Source organism: Rattus norvegicus, chromosome 1, assembly GCF_036323735.1.
Source record: "Rattus norvegicus strain BN/NHsdMcwi chromosome 1, GRCr8, whole genome shotgun sequence".
Taxonomy (NCBI): Eukaryota; Metazoa; Chordata; class Mammalia; order Rodentia; family Muridae; genus Rattus; species Rattus norvegicus.
In genome coordinates, this window is record NC_086019.1 from 184,150,280 (window position 1) to 184,172,133 (window position 21,854).

General features: G+C 41.7%; 1 protein-coding gene across 4 annotated transcripts in view; it reads left to right on the forward strand.

Annotated features, from left to right (window-relative positions):
• Abca15 (ATP-binding cassette, subfamily A (ABC1), member 15) overlaps positions 1-21,854 on the forward strand; it is a 106,865-nt gene that overhangs the window by 32,263 nt on the left and 52,748 nt on the right. For 3 of the 4 annotated variants that reach the window (NM_001106293.2, XM_017588989.3, XM_039107026.2), the window contains 5 exons: positions 5,278-5,412; positions 8,207-8,336; positions 16,647-16,801; positions 19,515-19,670; positions 19,991-20,201. In NM_001106293.2, coding sequence (NP_001099763.2) covers positions 5,278-5,412; positions 8,207-8,336; positions 16,647-16,801; positions 19,515-19,670; positions 19,991-20,201 — 787 coding nt within the window. Of the gene's footprint in view, positions 1-5,277; positions 5,413-8,206; positions 8,337-16,646; positions 16,802-19,514; positions 19,671-19,990; positions 20,202-21,854 lie in introns of those variants that run through there. The other variant, XM_039107027.2, reaches the window with a different exon arrangement.

Here is a 21,854-nt window from a genome sequence, read left to right on the forward strand (position 1 = left end):
TTTTTATGGGGTTCCAAGCGCCTTCAACTCTTTCAATCCTTCCTCTAATTTCCCCCAAGGGGATCCTATTCTCAGTTCAGTGGTTTGCTGCTAGCATTGACCTCTGTATTGGACATGCTCTGGATGTGTCTTTCAAGAGAGATCTATATCTGGTCCGTTTCAGCACTGATAGGTCTGCCTTTACATGCTACCGGATCTTTTTCCCTTACTGCTTTTAATATTCCTTCTTTGTTTTGTGCATTTGGTGTTTTAACTATTATACGACTGGAGGAATTTCTCTTCTAGTCCAATCTCTTTGGAGTTCTGTAGGCTTTTTTTATGTTTATGGGCATCTCTCTCTTTAGGTTAGGGAAGTTTTCTTCTATAATTTTGTTGAATATATTTACTGGCCCTTTAAGTTAGGAGTCTTCACTTTCTTCTATACCTATTGTCCTTAGGTTTGATCTTCTCATTGTGCTCTGGAGTTCCTGGATGTTTTGGACTAGGAGATTTTTGCATTTTACATTATGTTTGACAGTTGTGTCAATGTTTTCTATGGTATCTTCTGCTCCTGAGATTCTCTCTTCTATCCCTTGTATTCTGTTGGTGATGCTTGTATCTATGACTCCTTGTCTCTTCCTTAGTTTTCAATCTCCAGGGTTATCTCCCTTTGTGCTTTCTTTATTGTTTCTATTTCCATTTTAAAATCCTGAACAAACGTTTTTATTCAATTCCTTTTCCTGTTTGTTGTGTTTTCCTGTAATTCTTTCAGGAATTTTTGTGTTTCCTCTCTAAGGGCTTCTACTTGTTTACTTGTGTTTTCCTGCATTTCTTTAAGAGAGTTCTTTATGTGTTTCTTAAAGTCCTCCATCATTATCATAAAATGTGATTTTAAATCTAAATCTTGCTTTTCTGGTGTGTTTGGATAACCGGTATTTGCTTTGGTGGGAGAACTGGGCTCTGATGATGCTAAGTGGTCTTGGTTTCTGTTGTTTAGGTTTCTGCGTTTGCCTCTAGTCATCAGGTTGCCTCCAGTGTTTTCTTGTCTTGTTGTTTCTGAGAGTGACCTGACCCTCCTGTAGGCCTCTGAGTCAGCACTCCTGTAAAACTGTTTTCCTGTTTTCTTTCAGCCTTTCCTGAGAACAGGAGCTCTGATTTCAGGTGTGTAGGCACTCCTGATGCCTGTCTTTCAGTTCTAGGCTCTAGCAGGGATCAGAAGGGTCCTGTCCAAAATGGCAACCAACAGATTGGGAAAAGATCTTTACCAATCCTACAACAGATAGAGGGCTTATATCCAAAATATACAAAGAACTCAAGAAGTTAGACCGCAGGGAGACAAATAACCCTATTAAAAAATGGGGTTCAGAACTAAACAAAGAATTCACAGCTGAGGAATGCCGAATGGCTGAGAAACACCTAAAGAAATGTTCAACATCTTTAGTCATAAGGGAAATGCAAATCAAAACAACCCTGAGATTTCACCTCACACCAGTAAGAATGGCTAAGATCAAAAACTCAGGTGACAGCAAATGCTGGCGAGGATGTGGAGAAAGAGGAACACTCCTCCATTGTTGGTGGGATTGCAGACTGGTAAAACCATTCTGGAAATCAGTCTGGAAGTTCCTCAGAAAAGTGGACATTGAACTACCTGACGATCCAGCTATACCTCTCTTGGGCATATACCCACAAGATGCCCCAACATATAAAAAAGACACGTGTCCACTATGTTCATAGCAGCCTTATTTATAATAGCCAGAAGCTGGAAAGAACCCAGATGCCCTTCAACAGAGGAATGGATACAGAAAATGTGGTACATCTACACAATGGAATATTACTCAGCTACCAAAAACAATGCCTTAATGAAATTCATAGGCAAATGTTTGGAACTGGAAAATATCATCCTGAGTGACGTAACCCAATCACAGAAAAACACACATGGTATGCACTCATTGATAAGTGGCTATTAGCCCAAATGCTTGAATTACCCTAGATGCACAGAACACATGAAACTCAAGACGGATGATCAAAATGTGAATGCTTCACTTCTTCTTTAAAAGGGGGAACAAGAATACCCTTGGCAGGGAATAGAGAGGCAAAGATTAAAACAGAGACAGAAGGAACACCCATTCAGAGCCTGCCCCACATGTGGCACATACATATACAGCCACCCAATTAGACAAGATGGATGAAGCAAAGAAGTGCAGGCTGACAGGAACCGGATGTAGATTGCTCCTGAGAGACACAGCCAGAATACAGCAAATACAGAGGCAAATGCCAGCAGCAAACCACTGAACTGAGAATAGGACCCCCGTTGAAGGAATCAGAGAAAGAACTCGAAGAGCTTGAAGGAGCTCGAGACCCCATATGAACAACAATGGCAAGCAACTAGAGTTTCCAGGGACTAAGCCACTACCTAAAGACTATACATGGACTGAGCCTGGACTCTGACCTCATAGGTAGCAATGAATATCCTAGTAAGAGCACCAGTGGAAGGGGAAGCCCTGGGTCCTGCTAAGACTGAACCCCCAGTGAACATGATTGTTGGGGGGAGGGCGGCAATGGGGGGAGGGTGGGGAGGGGAACACCCGTAAAGAAGGGAAGGGGGAGGGACTAGGGGGATGTTTGCCTGGAAACCGGGAAAGGGAATAACATTCGAAATGTAAATAAGAAGGGGTTGGGGATTTAGCTCAGTGGTAGAGCGCTTACCTAGGAAGCGCAAGGCCCTGGGTTCGGTCCCCAGCTCCGGAAAAAAAAAAAAAAAAAGAACCAAAAAAAAAATGTAAATAAGAAATACTCAAGTTAATAAAAAAAAAAAAAAAAAAAAAGAAGGGTCCTGTCCCTGATGCTCCTAGGTCCTTGTACCCAGGGGGCACAGTTGTCACTAGACGATTCCCATTTTGGTCAGGAATGTGGGCAGAGGGTAGTATTCTCTGATGTCTCAGGAGTGTCCACACTTCTGAGGGTCCAGCTCTCTCCCCCACGGGATTTGGGTACAGGAGCTGTTTGACAAATTCAGTTCAGTCCTGGACGCAGACCAGAACCACAGGTACTGGCAGCTGACTTTCTATATTCTTGTGTCCAAAGGCACTGTGCAGTTTCCCCTTGGACCGGGGATGTGGGTAGATGTGTGCAGAAGTGGCAGTCTGTCCTGAAGTCTCAGGAGGTCTGCCCCTTCATGTTTTAATAATTATGGCCTCATATGTCTTTCTAAGTCTCTCTGATATGCTCACTTTTTCTTCAGCCCAAAATATTGCTTCCTGTATCTTCCTTAGTTTTGATTTGTTGGGAATAATTAGTTTTCCAGTCTGCTTATGTTGTGGAAAAATTTTCTTTCTCCTTCAATCATGGCAGTTGGTGTATAATATTTAATGTTGTCTGTCATAGTCTTTTGGATTTGGAATGGATTTCATTGGGGTTTTCCAGCTTCAACCTTTCCACTGAGAAATTAACTGTTACCCTGATAGGTATACTTCTACATGTGACTGGAATATTTTTCTCTTGCAACTTTCAATATGTTTCTTTGTTATATATACTTAGTGTTTTAACTATAATATACCATGGGAATTTTGTTGCCTTTTGGTATTCTGTGTGCTTCTTATTTCTCTATGGGTGTGTCTTTCCTTCATTTGGAAAGATTTTTTCTATGATCTTGTTAATAATCTGGGCTATGCTGTTCACTTGACATCTCGTTCATCTGTCCCTATAATTTGAAGGTTTGGCCTTTCCATGGTGTTCCACATTTCCCAAGTGTTTCCTTTCATATATGTAGTGAGAATTTTGGTTTCTTTATAATCACAGAAATATCACAAGATTATGTTTTTGTTTTAATCCCAGGTGTGGGATATGGGGCTGATTCACATTGTCCACAGCAGCTGGCAGCTGGTTATGATTTGCCTCATGCTCTAGCAGAGGCATGATTTTGCCATCTGCAGAAAGTTTTTTTGAGTGTGCGACGTTTGGAATTCTGAAGACTTTTGAGAGGATACACACACACACACACACACACACACAGAGAGAGAGAGAGAGAGAGAGAGAGAGAGAGAGAGAGAGACAGAGACAGAGACAGAGACAGAGACAGAGACAGAGAGAGACCACATGCTAGATTCCTGATAAAGGGGACTGTTTGGCCAGCTGGTGGTTGGATGCAGTTTGTTATGGTTTGTCAAGGGGCTGAAATTGGATATCCTGACAGTAAATATCAAACTTGGTCCCAAGGAACTTGACACCCCTAATCAACAGGAAGTAATCTAATGATATAGACATCCCCTTTCCCCTCATCCTTTTTTCTCTCCTACCTAGTGTCCGGGGAATTGGAAGGGTGGAATAGGTGTCGAGAAGAGCAGTAGAAAAAGGAACCCATAAAATAGCCAAAATTCCAGTTATTTGTATTTTTTTAACTTTTTGTTCCTTGATTATTTGGTTTTGATCCTCTATTTTATCTCTGAGAGCTAATGTTCTATTTTCTACTTGGCTCATATAGGCTTTCCTTTTAGTTCTAAATTTGCTAGAGACAAAACAGATTGAGGAAGAGAGACTGTGGAATTGGTTGGGACTAGAGGCTGGGAATGTCTTGGATGGAATCGGGTGGACAGAGGGGGCTGTCCTGATGTACAGGTTGTGTTTCCTGCTCCAAGCCAAAGTGTGGGGATAGATAAATCTGGGTGTAATGTGAGGGAGTCTTGTGGTTTTGTGAATCGGTGGTGAGGATTCTGGCTCAAACCTAAGCTGCCTTGCAGTGAGGCAATGGAAAGGCTAGTCTAGGCTGGTGCACAGATTGTGAGAACCAGGGTAAACCAGGTAGGTTGAGGCTAAGGTGTGAGGCTTGGTCCTAGTAGAAACCTAGAGGTTGGCTGCAGCCCAGGAGATGTTGGACTAGACAGTGGTAGGTGATATGGGATCCTTGGGGGCCTTAGGGTTTGTGCTGCACAGGTGTGGGTGGCCAGACTAAGACTGGGCATTTGCTGTGAGTCCCAGCAGAGGGCTGGAGGGTTAAAGAAAAATGAGAATCTGTTTGCAGGGGTACTGACCAAGCTAGATCCAAAGACATGAGTCTGCAGACTAGAGTCTAGAGAAGGACATGGGAGTCTGGGTATGGAGTCCATCTCAAATAGCTATGATTTTAATATGATAGTATATTCTGAGCCATTGGGATTCAAATTATAGCTACCTTGCTCCAAAATCTGATCTCACAAATTGTATGCAGCCTAACTCATTACAAACACTATTAGGTTAAAGTGTTTTCTATCATGTTCTTTCTTTTCCATGCCACCAATTAAATTATTTTTATTCCTTAATTAGCACTCTTACTGGTTTGGAGAATCACGTCAACAAAAACCCGAAATAACCCAATTTTGTAAGAGAGTTGAAAGCAAGTATTTTGAAGTTGAACCAACTGATTTGACAGCAGGCATCCAGATCAAACACCTACACAAGGTATTCATTGTCCCATGACCCTCTTCCTAACAAGGCTGGGATTTAATTTGTATTTACTGTAAACTTTTGATGTGAGAAACACCCAAATATTCAAAATTTTTATTTATTTATGCTAATAGGTCATAGTCATTGTATTTACTTCTCAGAGAAAGAAAAAATGTTATCTTTCAGTACTTAATGAATATTTAATTCTTCTACTAGAAGATAATCTGAGCCATATGAACTGTGGTGTATAGTCTGTAAGTGCTGCCTTTTTAAAGTAGTATCTAATGGAGCTTTGCAACCTTGAGTGCATAAATATCAATCTTCATGTGCTAATGTTTTCCATTCATCTGCTGCTTTCTCCTTTGCCCTGGGTGGTTTTCGGGGGAGGTGGAAGTGACACTTGAGCCAACAGTTTTCCTGGGTTATCGTTAAGTATAAAGCTCAAGTGATTCATACGTTTTCTAGTATTTCCTTCTCTCTCAAGGGCCTGTGTAAGCTTGAGCTCTGAGCTCCTAACTCTATAGCTTGAAGACACTCCAGAATGTAGATGGTGTTTATTCTCTTATAGACTCTTCCTATCTTTGTTATATTATAAGCAGTCTCTATTTTTCTTTTATCCATCTAGGTGCGACATTTATCTTTTCTCTAGACTCCAAGCCTTTATCAATTTTTTGTGATTATTAGTAATCTATAATATATTAGAGGTGTAGTCAGCTTACTCAAGCAACACATGGGCTATGACCATTCCCCAGCTGTACTTACTGTGTATATACATATATCCCATATATACATATACACAAATATATTCCATATATGTATATGAGTATATCTTTCCCTACCTTTTGCTACTAAGAATTTTCTCTAATGCATATATAGAATACTTCACCATTCCCTATACTTTGCTCCTACACTTGCATATTCAGGATCATGAAAATGTTCAGAAGAACTGAGGATCTTGTATCCTGTTCATTCATTCTTTTTTTTTTTCATTAATTCATTCTTGCTCCTTGGAACACAGCAGTTCAAAAAAGAGAGAAAAAGAACAGAAAAGAAAGAAAAGAAAAAACCAGGAAAGGTCCACTCAAGGAATTTTCATTCTAGTGTGAGTGAAAGTATCTTAGCAATTGAAGAAATAAGATAATTATAATGTATGTCAATGCCACTAGGGAAAAAACTGATAGTCACATAGCAATTCAAAAGTGGAATGGGGAAATGAAATACATTAGAATGTACAAGGAAGCTTCTCTAGAAACCTGGCCATTGTGAATGTTGGCAGTCCTACCCAAAAGTCAGATCTGTTGAGGAAAAACACCTCAGCCCACATCAGTTGTTTCTTATGTTAATGGCTACCTGAAATGGATGGCTCAGCTTGGCTTTATGTCACTATTTACAGTTTGGAATTGGCTCTGGAGACTTTAACATTGGTTAGATGAGGGATTAAGACTTGGTGGCTGGAAGAAATGGGTATTAGTGGACCAACCCTATTGACTATAGGACAACCCAGAATTGATTCATTAGCTGATTGGTGACTTTTTAACTAATCCTTTGGGAAATCAAGGGCTCTAGTTTGGATGCAAGAACTTAAAGCACGTTTTAAAGCCCAGAGCTTATGTGTAGTGAAAATACTTGGGAAAAGACCCTTACTGCCATTTGGTGAAACCCGAACTAGAATTCTCATTGTAAGGGATGTATCTGGAGGAATGTCTGTTTTAATTCTACATGCAAGGGCTTGATTCTTAGGTCATACAGTTACGTTCTGTGTTTCTTAAGTGCTTTACAACTCAATTGTTGTTTAATGAAAAAACAATAAAGTCTCTTTAAAAGTTTGCATGGCACCTACATTTACTGCAGATTTGCACTGTCTTTTCTGGGGGTCTCTGTCATACTTCAGTCACCAGGCTGTTTCACCTTGTAGGTAAATTTAAATGGTTTTGAAAATTATTTAGCTTCTACTTGTTGCTAGACTGTAAGTGGTGCCCTTTCTAGCTTTTTTCACCCTGAACAGAAACATTGCTCATCTACATGAAAGATATTTTAGATGAGCTGTCAGGATGGTTTCCAGCTGGTCTGCCTTCAAAGGCATGTGTGCATGCACACACACACACACACACACATACACACATACACACACACACACCATGCTCTGTTTCTCCTCTATCTCTTTCTCTCTGTTTCTGTGTGTGTTTCTGTATGATTTATGATATGTGTGTGTGTACACATACGTGTATGCATGGTCACATGAATATAGTTATATGCCACAGTTCACACACAGAGGTCAGAAGACAAACTGTTGTTTTTTTTGTTTTTTGGTTTTTTGTTTTTGTTTTTGTTTTTTTGACTGTACATGCCAGATAAGATGGCTTACTAGCTTTAAAGAATTCTCTTGTTTTTGCCTCCCATACTCCTGTTGGAGCGTTGGGACCATGGATGTGTCCAGCTTTTATGTGGTTTCTGAGGATTAGAACTCAGATCCTTATCCCTGCACAGCAAATGCTTTTGTCCACTGAGCCATTTCCTCCGTTCCCCAAATACTGACTGAAGAAGATTGTGGGCATTACCAGCTTCATTAAAACAAAGCAGGAATAGGTGGGATTGTTCAGGGATAGATGGTACCCCTACTATGTAATTCTTAAACTCACACATCTTTAAATAGATTTCTTCTCTTTGCTATTTTTCCTTATTACATTCTATTTCCCCATGATATTAATATGGTGTCTCATTTTGTCCATGAAGAGTTGCTGTGAGTACCTGTTGTTCCAAACTGATTATAAAGGCTGCATAGTTCACACTTATGGGCTTCCCCCAACAGGTATTCCAAGAGAATAACATCACTAAAGTCGCCATCAATGACTTGTCTTTGAACGTATATGAGGGACAGATTACTGTTCTTTTAGGACATAATGGGGCAGGAAAGTCCACTACTCTGTCCATCCTCTCAGGTAGGTGTTCAGCTCAACCCAGAAGGGACCCTTACTCAGAAACTGGGGATAATGCAGTAAGATTTGCATGATATATTTTAATAGTCTGCTTTGTCTTCAAGTTCATAAGTAATATAAAAGTTTAAAACTTCATGTTTGGGGGGATATTACATAACAATTAACTACCAATATTTAAAGAAGACAGTACATTTTTAGTATGTATGTATCTAAGAACAGAGCACCAAAATCCTCAAAGCAAAACCTAAAAGATTTGAAAAAGGAGTGAACACACTTGCATCTCAGAAATTAAAAAACACAGAACTGAACCAAACAGCTCTCTGCACCCAAATCCCATGGGGAAGAGAGCTGGACCCTCAGAAGTGCAGACACTTCTGAGAAATCAGAGGAGACTACCCTTCACCCAATTCCCAACCCAAGAGAGAATCATCTAGTGCCATCTATGTCCCCTAGGCAACAGGACCTAGGAGGACTCAGGGGCAGGACCCTTCCAGTCCTGCCTGTACTGAGAGATGAGAGCCAGTTTCTAGAAGTGCCTACACACCTGAGAGCAGAGGTAAGACCAACTTTTCTGCTCCAAGTAACCTGCCTGGTAGAATCAGGACACATGAAGGCAGAAGTACTCTGGGACAGGACACTTCCAGTTTCTGGCTGTGCCCAGAACTGAACTGATCCCATCCCATAGCTCCCTGCTCCCAAATCCCTTGGGAGAGAGAGCCGAACACCCAGAAGTGTGGACCATCCTGAGACCGCAGGACAGACTGGTGCTTCTGCCCACCTTTGCCCACATCCCTGGCCCAAGAAGAAACTGTATAGTACCTTGGACACAGGAATATAGGGGCAGTCAGTAGCAGGTACCTGCAGTTCTGGTCTGCACCCGGAACTGAACTGAACTTGTCAAACAGCTCTCTGCACCCAAATTGCATGGGGGAGAGAGCTGGACCCTCAGAAGTGTGGACACTCCCAGGAAATTAGAGAAGACTACCCTCTGCCCACATTCCCAACCCAAGAGGGAATTTCCTAGCTTGTGTGCCCCCTAGTTGATGGGGCCTAGGAGCACTCAGGGACAGGGCCCTTCTGGTTCCTGCCTGCATTGAGAGCTGAAAGCCAGTCACCAGGAGCACCTACACACCTGAGAGCAGAGCACTCTGTTCCCAGAACCAGCTGAAAGAAAACAGGAAATCAGGTCTACAGGAGTACTGACACACAGGCCTACAGGAGGGTCAAGCCACTATAAGAAATGGCAAGACAAGCTATATCAGCAGAGACAACCTGATGCCAAGAGGCAAGTACAGGAAACCAAGCAACAGAAACCAAGACTACTTGGCATCATCAGAGCCCAGTTCTCCCACCAAAGCAAATACTGGATATTCAAACACACCAGAAAAGCAAGATTTAGATTTAAAATCCTATTTTATGATGATGACGGATGACTTTTAGAAGGACATAAATAATTCCCTTAAAGAAATACAGGACAATACAAGTAAACAAGTAAAAGCCCTTAAAGAGGAAACACAAAAATCCCTTAAAGAATTACAGGAAAACACAACCAAAAAGATGAAGGAATTGAACAAAACCGTCCAGGACTTAAAAATGGAAATAGAAACAATAAAGAAAGCACAAAGGGAAACAACACTGGAGATAGAAAACTTAGGGAAGAGATCAGGAGTCATAGATGCGAGCATCACCAAGAGAATACAAGAGATAGAAGAGAGAATCTCAGGGGCAAAAGATACCATAGAAAACATTGACACGGGGATCCGGTAGATAAGGGCACTAGAGCAGCAGGTCCCATGCGCCCAAGACACCAGAGAACCTGAAGGGACAGATCGGATAAATAGTTCTCTGCACCCAAATCCCATGGGAGGGAGAGCTAAAACTTCAGAGAGGCAGACACTCCTGGGAAGCCAGAAGAGACTACACTCTGCCCACATTTCTGACTCCAGAGGAAAATACCAAACGTCATCTGGGACCCTGGTGCACAGGGGGCTCCCAGAAAGGGCGACGCAGGTCCTCCTGGTTGCTGCCCCCATGGAGAGCTCATAAGCAACACCCCACGAGCAAACTTGAGCCTCGGGACCACAGGTAAGACCAACTTTTCTGCTCCAAGCGACCTGCCTGGTGAACTCAGGACACAGGCCCACAGGAACAGCTGAAGACCTGTAGACAGGAAAAACTACACGCCTGAAAGCAGAACACTCTGTCCCCATAACTGGCTGAAAGAAAACAGGAAAACAGGTCTACAGCACTCCTGACAGGTCTACAGGCTTATAGGACAGTCTAGCCACTGTCAGAAATAGCAGAAAAAGTAACACCAGAGATAATCTGATGGCAAGAGGCAAGCACAGGAACCCAAGCAACAGAAACCAAGACTACATGGCATCATTGGAGCCCAATTCTCCCACCAAAGCAAACACAGAATATCCAAACACACCAGAAAAGCAAGATCTAGTTTCAAAATCATATTTGACCATGATGCTGGAGGACTTCAAGAAAGACATGAAGACCTCCCTTAGAGAAACGCAGGAAAACATAAATAAAGAAGTAGAAGCCTACAGAGAGGAATCACAAAAATCCCTGAAAGAATTCCAGGAAAACACAATCAAACAGTTGAAGGAATTAAAAATGGAAATAGAAGCAATCAAGAAAGAACACATGGAAACAACCCTGGATATAGAAAACCAAAGGAAGAGACAAGGAACTGTAGATACAAGCATCACCAACAGAATACAAGAGATAGGAGAGAGAATCTCAGGAGCAGAAGATTCCATAGAAATCATCAACCCAAAAGTCAAAGATAATGTAAAATGGAAAAAGCTACTGGTCCAAAACATACAGGAAATCCAGGACTCAATGAGAAGATCAAACATAAGGATAATAGGTATAAAAGAGTGAAGACTCCCAGCTCAAAGGACCAGTAAATATCTAAACAAAATCATAGAAGAAAACTTCCCTAACCTAAAGAAAGAGATACCCATAAGCCTACAAGAAACCTACAGAACTCCAAATAGATTGGACCAGAAAAGAAACCTCCCGTCACATAATAGTCAAAACACCAAATGCACAAAATAAAGAAAGAATATTAAAAGCAGTAAGGGAAAAAGGTCAAGTAACATATAAAGGGAGACCTATCAGAATCACACCAGACTTTTCGCCAGAGACTATGAAGGCCAGAAGATCCTGGACAGATGTCATACAGACCCTAAGAGAACACAAATGCCAGCCCAGGTTACTGTATCCTGCAAAACTCTCAATTAACATAGATGGAGAAACCAAGATATTCCATGACAAAACCAAATTTACACAATATCTTTCTACAAATCCAGGGCTACAAAGGATAATAAACGGTAAAGCCCAACATAAGGAGGCAAGCTACACCCTAGAAAAACCAAGAAACAAATAGTCTTGGCAACAAAACAAGGAGAAGAAAAGCACACAAACATAATCTCACATCCAAATATGAATATAACAGGAAGCAATAATCACTATTCCTTAATATCTCTCAACATCAATGGCCTCAACTCCCCAATAAAAAGACATAGATTAACAAACTGGATACACAACGAGGACCCTGCATTATGCTGCCTTCAGGAAACACACCTCAGAGACAAAGACAGACACTACCTCAGAGTGAAAGGCTGGAAAACAACTTTCCAAGCAAATTGTCAGAAGAAGCAAGCTGGAGTAGCCATTCTAATATCAAATAAAATCAATTTTCAACTAAAAGTCATCAAAAAAGATAAGGAAGGACACTTCATATTCATCAAAGGAAAAATCCACCAAGATGAACTCTCAATCCTAAATATCTATGCCCCAAATACAAGGGCACCTACATACGTAAAAGAAACCTTACTAAAGCTCAAAACACACATTGCACCTCACACAATAATAGTAGGAGATTTCAACACCCCACTCTCATCAATGGACAGATCATGGAAACAGAAATTAAACAGAGACGTAGACAGACTAAGAGAAGTCATGAACCAAATGGACTTAACAGATATTTATAGAACATTCTATCCTAAAGCAAAAGGATATACATTCTTCTCAGCTCTTCATGGTACGTTCTCCAAAATTGACCATATAACTGGTCAAAAAATGGGCCTCAACAGGTACAGAAAGATAGAAATAATCCCAGGCATCCTATCAGACCACCACGGCCTAAAGCTGGTCTTCAATAACAATAAGGGAAGAACGCCCACATATACGTGGAAGTTGAACAATGCTCTACTCAATGATAACCTGGTCAAGGAAGAAATAAAGAAAGAAATTAAAGACTTCTTAGAATTTAATGAAAATGAAGGTACAACATACCCAAACTTATGGGACACAATGAAAGCTGTGCCAAGAGGAAAACTCATAGCTCTGAGTGCCTGCAGAAAGAAACAGGAGAGAGCATATACATGTCACCAGCTTGACAGCACACCTGTCAAAAGAACAAAAAGAAGCAAATACACCTAAGAGGAGTAGAAGGCAGGAAATAATCAAACTCAGAGCTGAAATCAACCAAGTAGAAAGAAAAAGGACCATAGAAAGAATCAACAGAACCAGAAGTTGTTTCTTTGAGAAAATCAACAAGATAGATAAACCCTTAGCCAGACTAGCCAGAGGACACAGACTATGTCCAAAAAAATCAGAAATGAAAAGGGAGACAGAACTACAGAATCAGAGGAAATTCAAAAAAATCATCAGATCTTACTACAAAACCCTATATTCAACAAAACTTGAAAGTCTGCAGGTAATGGACAAATTCCTAGACAGATATCAGGTACGGAAGTTAAATCAGGAACAGATAAACCATTCAAACAACCCCATAACTCCTAACAAAATAGAAGCAGTCATTAAAGGTCTCCCAACCAAAAAGAGCCCAGGTCCAGACGGGTTTAGTGCAGAATTCTATCAGACCTTCATAGAAGGCCTCATACCAATATTATCCAAACTATTCCACAAAATTGAAACAGATGGAGCACTACCGAATTCCTTCTATGAAGCCACAATTACTCTTATACCTAAACCGCACAGACCCAACAAAGAAAGAGAACTTCAGACCAATTTCCCTTATGAATATCGATGCAAAAATACTCAATAAAATTCTAGCAAACCGAATCCAAGAGCACATCAAAACAATCATCCACCATGATCAAGTAGGCTTCATCCCAGGCATGCAGAGATGGTTTAATATACGGAAAACCATCAACGTGATCCATTATATGAACAAACTGAAAGAACAAAACCACAGGATCATTTCATTAGATGCTGAGAAAGCATTTGACAAAATTCAACGCCCCTTCATGATAAAAGTCCTGGAAAGAATAGGAATTCAAGGCCCATACCTAAACATAGTAAAAGCCATATACAGCAAACCAGTTGCTAACGTTAAACTAAATGGAGAGAAACTTGAAGCAATCCCACTAAAATCAGGGACTAGACAAGGCTGCTCACTCTTTCCCTACTTATTCAATATAGTTCTTGAAGTTCTAGCCAGAGCAATCAGACAACAAAAGGAGATCAAGGGGATACAGATTGGAAAAGAAGAAGTCAAAATATCACTATTTGCAGATGATATGATAGTATATTTAAGTGATTCCAAAAGTTCCACCAGGGAACTACTAAAGCTGATAAACAACTTCAGCAAAGTGGCTGGGTATAAAATTAACTCAAATAAATCAGTAACCTTCCTCTAAACAAAAGAGAAACAAGCCGAGAAACAAATTATGGAAACGACACCTTTCATAATAGTTCCAAATAATATAAAGTACCTTGGTGTGACTTTAACCAAGCAAGTAAAAGATCTGTACAATAAGAACTTCAATACTCTGAGGAAAGAAATTGAGGAAGACCTCAGAAGATGGAAAGATCTCCCATGCTCATGGATCGGCAGGATTAATATAGTAAAAATGGCCATTTTACCAAAAGCATTCTACAGATTCAATGCAATCCTCATCAAAATACCAATCCAATTCTTCAAAGAGTTAGACAGAACAATTTGCAAATTCATCTGGAATAACAAAAAACCCAGGATAGCTAAAACTATCCTCAACAATAAAAGGACTTCTGGGGGAATCACTATCCCTGAACTCAAGCAGTATTACACAGCAATAGTGATAAAAACTGTATGGTATTGGTATGGAGACATATAGATAGACCAGTGGAATAGAATTGAAGACCCCGAAAAGAATCCACATAACTATGGTCACTTGATTTTTGACAAAGGAGCCAAAACCATCCAATGGAAAAAAGATAGCATTTCAACAAATGGTGCTAGAAGAATGCAAATCAATCCATTCTCATCACCCTTTACAAAGCATAAGTCCAAGTGGATCAAGGACCTCCACATCAAACCAGATACACTCAAACTAATAGAAGAAAAAGTGGGGAAGCATCTCGAACACATGGGCACTGGAGAAAATTTCCTGAACAAAACACCAATGTCTTATGCTCTAAAATCAAGAATCGATAAATGGGATCTCATAAAACTGCAAAGCTTCTGTAAGGCAAAGGACACTGTGGTTAGAACAAAATGGCAACCAACAGTTTGGGAAAAGATCTTTACCAATCCTACAACAGATAGAGGGCTTATATCCAAAATATACAAAGAACTCAAGAAGTTAGACTGCAGGGAGACAAATAACCCTATTAAAAATGGGGTTCAGAGCTAAACAAAGAATTCACAGCTGAGGAATGCCGAATGGCTGAGAAACACCTAAAGAAATGTTCAACATCTTTAGTCATAAGGGAAATGCAAATCAAAACAACCCTGAGATTTCACCTCACACCAGTGAGAATGGCTAAGATCAATAACTCAGATGACAGCATATGCTGGCGAGGATGTGGAGAAAGAGGAACACTCCTCCATTGTGGTGGGATTGCAGACTGGTACAACCATTCTGGAAATCAGTCTGGAGGTTCCTCAGAAAATTGGACATTGAACTACCTGAGGACCCAGCTATACCTCTCTTGGGCATATACCCAAAAGATGCCCCAACCTGTAACAAAGACACGTGTTCCACTATGTTCATAGCAGCCTTATTTATAATAGCCAGAAGCTGGAAAGAACCCAGATGCCCTTCAACAGAGGAATGGATACAGAAAATGTGGTACATTTACACAATGGAGTACTACTCAGCTATCAAAAACAAAGACTTCATGAAATTCATAGGCAAATGGAGGGAACTGGAAAATATCATCCTGAGTGAGGTAACCTAATCACAGAACAACACACATGGTATGCACTCATTGATAAGTGGCTATTAGCCCAAATGCTCGAATTACCCTAGATGCACAGAACACAGGAAACTCAAGAAGGATGACCAAAATGTGAATGCTTCAGTCCTTCTTTAAAAGAGGAACAAGAATATGCTTGGCAGAGAATAGGGAGGCAAAGATTAAAACAGAGACAGAAGGAACACCCATTCAGAGCCTGCCCCACATGTGGTCCATACATATACAGCCACCCAATTAGATAAGATGGATGAAGAAAAGAAGTGCAGGCCAACAGGAACTGGATGTAGATCTCTCCTGAGAGACACAGCCAGAATACAGCAAATACAGAGGCGAATGCCAGCAGCAAACCCCTGAACTGAGAACAGGACCCCCATTGAAGGAATCAGAGAAAGGACTGGAAGAGCTTGAAAGGGCTCAAGACCCCATATGAACACAATGCCAACCAACCAGAGCTCCCAGGGACTAAGCCACTACCCAAAGACTGTACATGGACTGACCCTGGACTCTGACCTCATAGGTAGCAATGAATAGTAGTAAGAGCACCAGTGGAAGGGGAAGCCCTTGGTCCTGCTAAGACTGAACCCCCAGTGAATGTGATTGTTGGGGGGAGAGGGGTAATGGGGGGGAGGGTGGGGAGGGGAACACCCATGGAGAAGGGGAGGTGGAAGGGTTAGGGAGCTGTTTGCCCGGAAACCGGGAAAGGGAATAACAATCGAAATGTAAATAAGAAATACTCAAGTTAATAAAAAAAAAGTGTCTTCCTGAGTCTATTGCAGGCCACAGACTCTACTATAAATATTAACTGTTGACAAGTGGCTAGTAGTGGTTCTGGACTCTCCCTATGTTACACTACCATACTTGTATCGCTCTGAGTGATTTTCCCACCTCCACTGAATATTGGAAACCATAACATACAGGGAAGCAGGGAAATGCAGCAAGTTATTCCTAACATGATCCTAAAAGAGGCAACAAGTGTTGTCAGTAATCTACAATGCTAGTGAGCAATCCATGTGCAGACTTTGTCAGAGGAACTGGTGAGCATGTTTCCTCACACAAGCTGTTTACGTTTCATCTTCTGCCTGATTCTAGGTCTCTATCCCCCGACCAGTGGAGAGGCCTATGTTCATGGAGAAGACATCTCACAGCATATGGATCAAATTAGGAATTTCTTGGGCTTATGTCCTCAGCAGAACCTGTTGTTTGATCACTTGACAGTATCAGAACACCTTTATTTCTACTGCAGGGTAAGCCAAGAATATCCCACCACCACCACCCTCCCCATTCCCTGTTCAGGTAGACCACCCACTCCCAATATCCTTGTTCTTATAAAGCTCAAGAAATTATTTGAGATGCGTTTTCCTCTAAACTTAAGGAGTGGAAAGAAAGGATAAATGACCACAGAGCTGGTGTATGGAAGGAGCTTTGAAGAAATAAAGTTCTATAGATATGAAAACTGTACAAACAAGGTTCTGGGAATATAGAAACAAAGTTTTGATGGTCAAGATGTCGATTCAGAATGACCAGGCTAAGATCGGCCAAAACAAAAATAACTGTTCTTGGGAACACTCCCTCCCTGTGGTGAATTCCAAGAAAAAACACAAAATGTCATCCTGACCCTACCCGACCACCCAGTTCCTTTCTCCATCTAAGGGACTTTCCAACTTAGCCCATTCCCAGGGATTTTCCAAGGTCAGATGCAGAGCTGGATGACTGACTAAGCCAAGAACAGCTCCTTGAGCAGGCTAACCAATACCTAAAGAGATCCTTTGTCCTATGTTCCACCAATCAGAATAATCAGCTAGCCCTGTTGTTAAGGTCTGCCCTACGTAAAGCATAAAAGATGTGTGCTTTCTTTTTTCTTCTCCATCTTTATTAACTTGGGTATTTCTTATTTACATTTCAATTGTTATTCCCTTTCCTTTCCAGGCCAATATCCCCCTAACCCCTCTCTCTCCCCTTCTCTATGGGTGTTCCCCTCCCCACCCTCTCCCACATTACCGCCCTCCCCCCAACAGTCATGTTCACTGGGGGTTCAGTCTTGGCACAACCAAGGGCTTCCCCTTCCACTGGTGCTCTTACTAGGCTATTCATTGCTACCTATGCGGTTGGAGCCCAGGGTCAATCCGTGTATATAGTCTTTGGGTAGTGGCTTAGTCCCTGGAAGTTCTGGTTGGTTGGCATTGTTGTTCATATGGGGTCCCGAGCCCCTTCAAGCTCTTCCAGTCCTTTCTCTGATTCCTTCAACGGGGGTCCCATTCTCAGTTCAGTGGTTTGCTGCTGGCATTCGCCTCTGTATTTGCTGTATTCTGGCTGTGTCTCTCAGGAGCGATCTACATCCGGCTCCTGTCGGCCTGCACTTCTTTGCTTCATCCATCTTATCTAATTGGGTAGCTGTATATGTATGGACCACATGTGGGGCAGGCTCTGAATGTGTGTTCCTACTGCCTCTGTTCTACACTCTGCCTCCCCATTCCCTCCCAAGGGTATTCTTGTTCTGCTTTTAAAGAAGGACTGAAGCATTCGCATTTTGGTCATCCTTCTTGAGTTTCCTGTGTTCTGTGCATCTAGGGTAATTCGAGCATTTGGGCTAATAGCCACTTATCAATGAGTGCATACCATGTGTGTTGTTCTGTGATTAGGTTACCTCACTCAGGATGATATTTTCCAGTTCCCTCCATTTGCCTATGAATTTCATGAAGTCTTTGTTTTTGATAGCTGAGTAGTACTCCATTGTGTAAATGTACCACATTTTCTGTATCCATTCCTCTGTTGAAGGGCATCTGGGTTCTTTCCAGCTTCTGGCTATTATAAATAAGGCTGCTATGAACATAGTGGAGCATGTGTCTTTGTTACATGTTGGGGCATCTTTTGGGTATATGCCCAAGAGAGGTATAGCTGGGTCCTCAGGTAGTTCAATGTCCAATTTTCTGAGGAACCTCCAGACTGATTTCCAGAGTGGTTTTACCAGTCTGCAATCCCACCAACAATGGAGGAGTGTTCCTCTTTCTCCACATCCTCGCCAGCATTTGCTGTCACCTGAGTTTTTGATCTTAGCCATTCTCACTGGTGTGAGGTGAAATCTCAGGGTTGTTTTGATTTGCATTTCCCTTATGACTAAAGATGTTGAACATTTCTTTAGGTGTTTCTCAGCCATTCGGCATTCCTCAGCTGTGAATTCTTTGTTTAGCTCTGAACCCCATTTTTTAATAGGGTTATTTGTCTCCCTGCAGTCTAACTTCTTGAGTTCTTTGTATATTTTGGATATAAGCCCTCTATCAGTTGTAGGATTGGTAAAGATCTTTTCCCAATCTGTTGGTTGCTGTTTTGTCCTAACAACATAAGTTCAGGGTTGACTCTCTCTGTGAGGCTGAGCAACCCCACACGTGTGGATCAATAAACCTCTTGCCATTGCATTGATCTTTCATCAAGCTGTGTTCTGTGGGTTGCGCACCTGAGCTAAGACCACCTCGGGGGGTCTTACAATAGCTGCTGTGAGATATTTGTAAGAATCAGAGGTCAGGAGTGAAGTGAAACATGACCTTTGGGACAGCCCACAACAGCTATGGTTGCCTGCAGAGTCCTTCATGAGATTGAGTCAGTCAACAGTCCAGGATAGACTGGGGGGTCTCATAAAGCCCCACCTCCAGATGAGGAGTTTTAGAAGCTGACTGCTTTTGACATAGGCAAAGTAGCTACTGTTAGGGGACTCATGCTCCAGGGAGTGGCCCCACATGCATCTGCAGACAGACTGGACCCAGTGGCCTATGAAAGCCAGGTTGAGGTTGGAAGGCAGGCATGGTAGCAAGTGCTGAGAGGAGTTGGAAGAGGAGTGGGAGATTGGTATGATTGAAATCCATGATATACACATATGCAATTCTCAAAACCAGAACATGATTTTTGACAGAAATTCCTAAGACTGTTGGAAGTGCCATGCAAACTCTTGTCTCCTTCTTCTAGGTAAAAGGAGTGCCTCAAAATATGTGTCTTGAGGAAACTAACAATATGCTGTCAGCTTTTAACCTGACAGAAAAGCGTGATGCATTTTCAAAGTCATTGAGTGGAGGCATGAAGCGCAAACTCGCCATCATAATAGCCCTGATAGGGGGCTCCAAGGTAAAGGGCAAAAGCCAATAACAGATAACTCCATGATACATCTGGTTTAAAAACCCAAGTGATACTAATCTAAAAGCTGACACAGATTTAACACTTTGAAAGCAGCTCCCTTTGGTGGAATTCACATTGTCACCCTCATTGGTATAAAATGACCATGGGTTTGGCTTTAGTACAGAAGTCCTAGTCTTTTATTAAACTTACTATCTTTGCTCAGTCATACATTTCGTTTAAAAAGAAAAGCAAGCCTAGTACTGGTGGGACCCCACCCCCCTGTGCGATCAGTGCATGTTTACTCGGTTATAGAATTGTTCTATCTCTAGGTGGTGATACTTGATGAGCCAACATCTGGCATGGACCCAGCCTCAAGGAGAAGCACCTGGGATGTCGTTCAAACTTATAAACAGAATCGTACCATCCTGCTGACCACCCACTACATGGATGAAGCTGATATGCTGGGTGATCGCATTGCTATCATGGTCCAGGGAACCTTGCGATGCTGCGGATCCTCTGTCTTCCTGAAAAGACTATATGGTCCATTTCCTTTCACTATTCTTAGGATGTTGTTGCCTAAGTAATACTCTCATAATTCCCATTGGTTTTGAATGTATTGTCAAAACTTGAATGGTTTACTATGCTGTGTTCAACTAACGTTCAGCTGGAAGTCCTTTGAGTAGTTGTTTCAATTTTCTTCAAAATTATTTCCCACCTCTATGCTCTGTGTTTGTTGTATCATATTATCTGTTCTCTAACATGATTTCTAGGCAATTGTTATCTAGTGCCATTATCCATCAGTGAGATATTGGCTATATTCAGAGATCTAGAAGTAGAGGTAAAAGGGGGATAGATTCCTTTCTAATTTCCCTGGTGGTTTTTGGTGTAACTCATTGGCTCTTTAAAGCACATGTGGCCTAATCACATGATTCTGAACTGCCCAGCCTTTCTCTGTTTACTGATTTATAACTTCAATCTATTTTTATCTGAGAAGATAGTTTGTCTCTCTTGGCATCTGTATTGACTCATACTGGACAAGTCCTGTGATCGCAGAAGAGTCTGCATTCTGCTGAGTTATTTTTTTTTTATATTCTTTTTTTTTTTATTAACTTGAGTATTTCTTATATACATTTCGAGTGTTATTCCCTTTCCCGGTTTCCGGGCAAACATCCCCCTCCCCCCTCCCCTTCCTTATGGGTGTTCCCCTCCCAACCCTCCCTCCATTGCCGCCCTCCCCCCATAGACTAGTTCACTGGGGGTTCAGTCTTAGCAGGACCCAGGGCTTCCCCTTCCACTGGTGCTCTTACTAGGATATTCATTGCTACCTATGGGGTCAGAGTCCAGGGTCAGTCCATGTATAGTCTTTAGGTAGTGGCTTAGTCCCTGGAAGCTCTGGTTGCTTGGCATTGTTGTACTTTTGGGGTCTCGAGCCCCTTCAAGCTCTTCCAGTTCTTTCTCTGATTCCTTCAATAGGGGACCTATTCTCAGTTCAGTGGTTTGCTGCTGGCATTCGCCTCTATATTTGCTGTATTCTGGCTGTGTCTCTCAGGAGCGATCTACATCCGGCTCCTGTCGGTCTGCACTTCTTTGCTTCATCCATCTTGTCTAATTGGGTGGCTGTATATGTATGGGCCACATGTGGGGCAGGCTCTGAATGGGTGTTCCTTCAGTCTCTGTTTTAATCTTTGCCTCTCCCTTCCCTGCCAAGGGTATTCTTTTTCCTCATTTAAAGAAGGAGTGAAGCATTCACATTTTGATCATCCGTCTTGAGTTTCGTTTGTTCTAGGGATCTAGGGTAATTCAAGCATTTGGGCTAATAGCCACTTATCAATGAGTGCATACCATGTATGTCTTTCTGTGATTGGGTTAGCTTACTCAGGATGATATTTTCCCGTTCCAACCATTTGCCTACGAATTTCATAAACTCGTTGTTTTTGATAGCTGAGTAATATTCCATTGTGTAGATGTACCACATTTTCTGTATCCATTCCTCTGTTGAAGGGCATCTGGGTTCTTTCCATTTTCTGGCTATTATAAATAAGGCTGCGATGAACATAGTGGAGCATGTGTCTCTTTTATATGTTGAGGCATCTTTTGGGTATATGCCCAAGAGAGGTATAGCTGGATCCTCAGGCAGTTCAATGTCCAATTTTCTGAGGAACCTCCAGACTGATTTCCAGAATGGTTTTACCA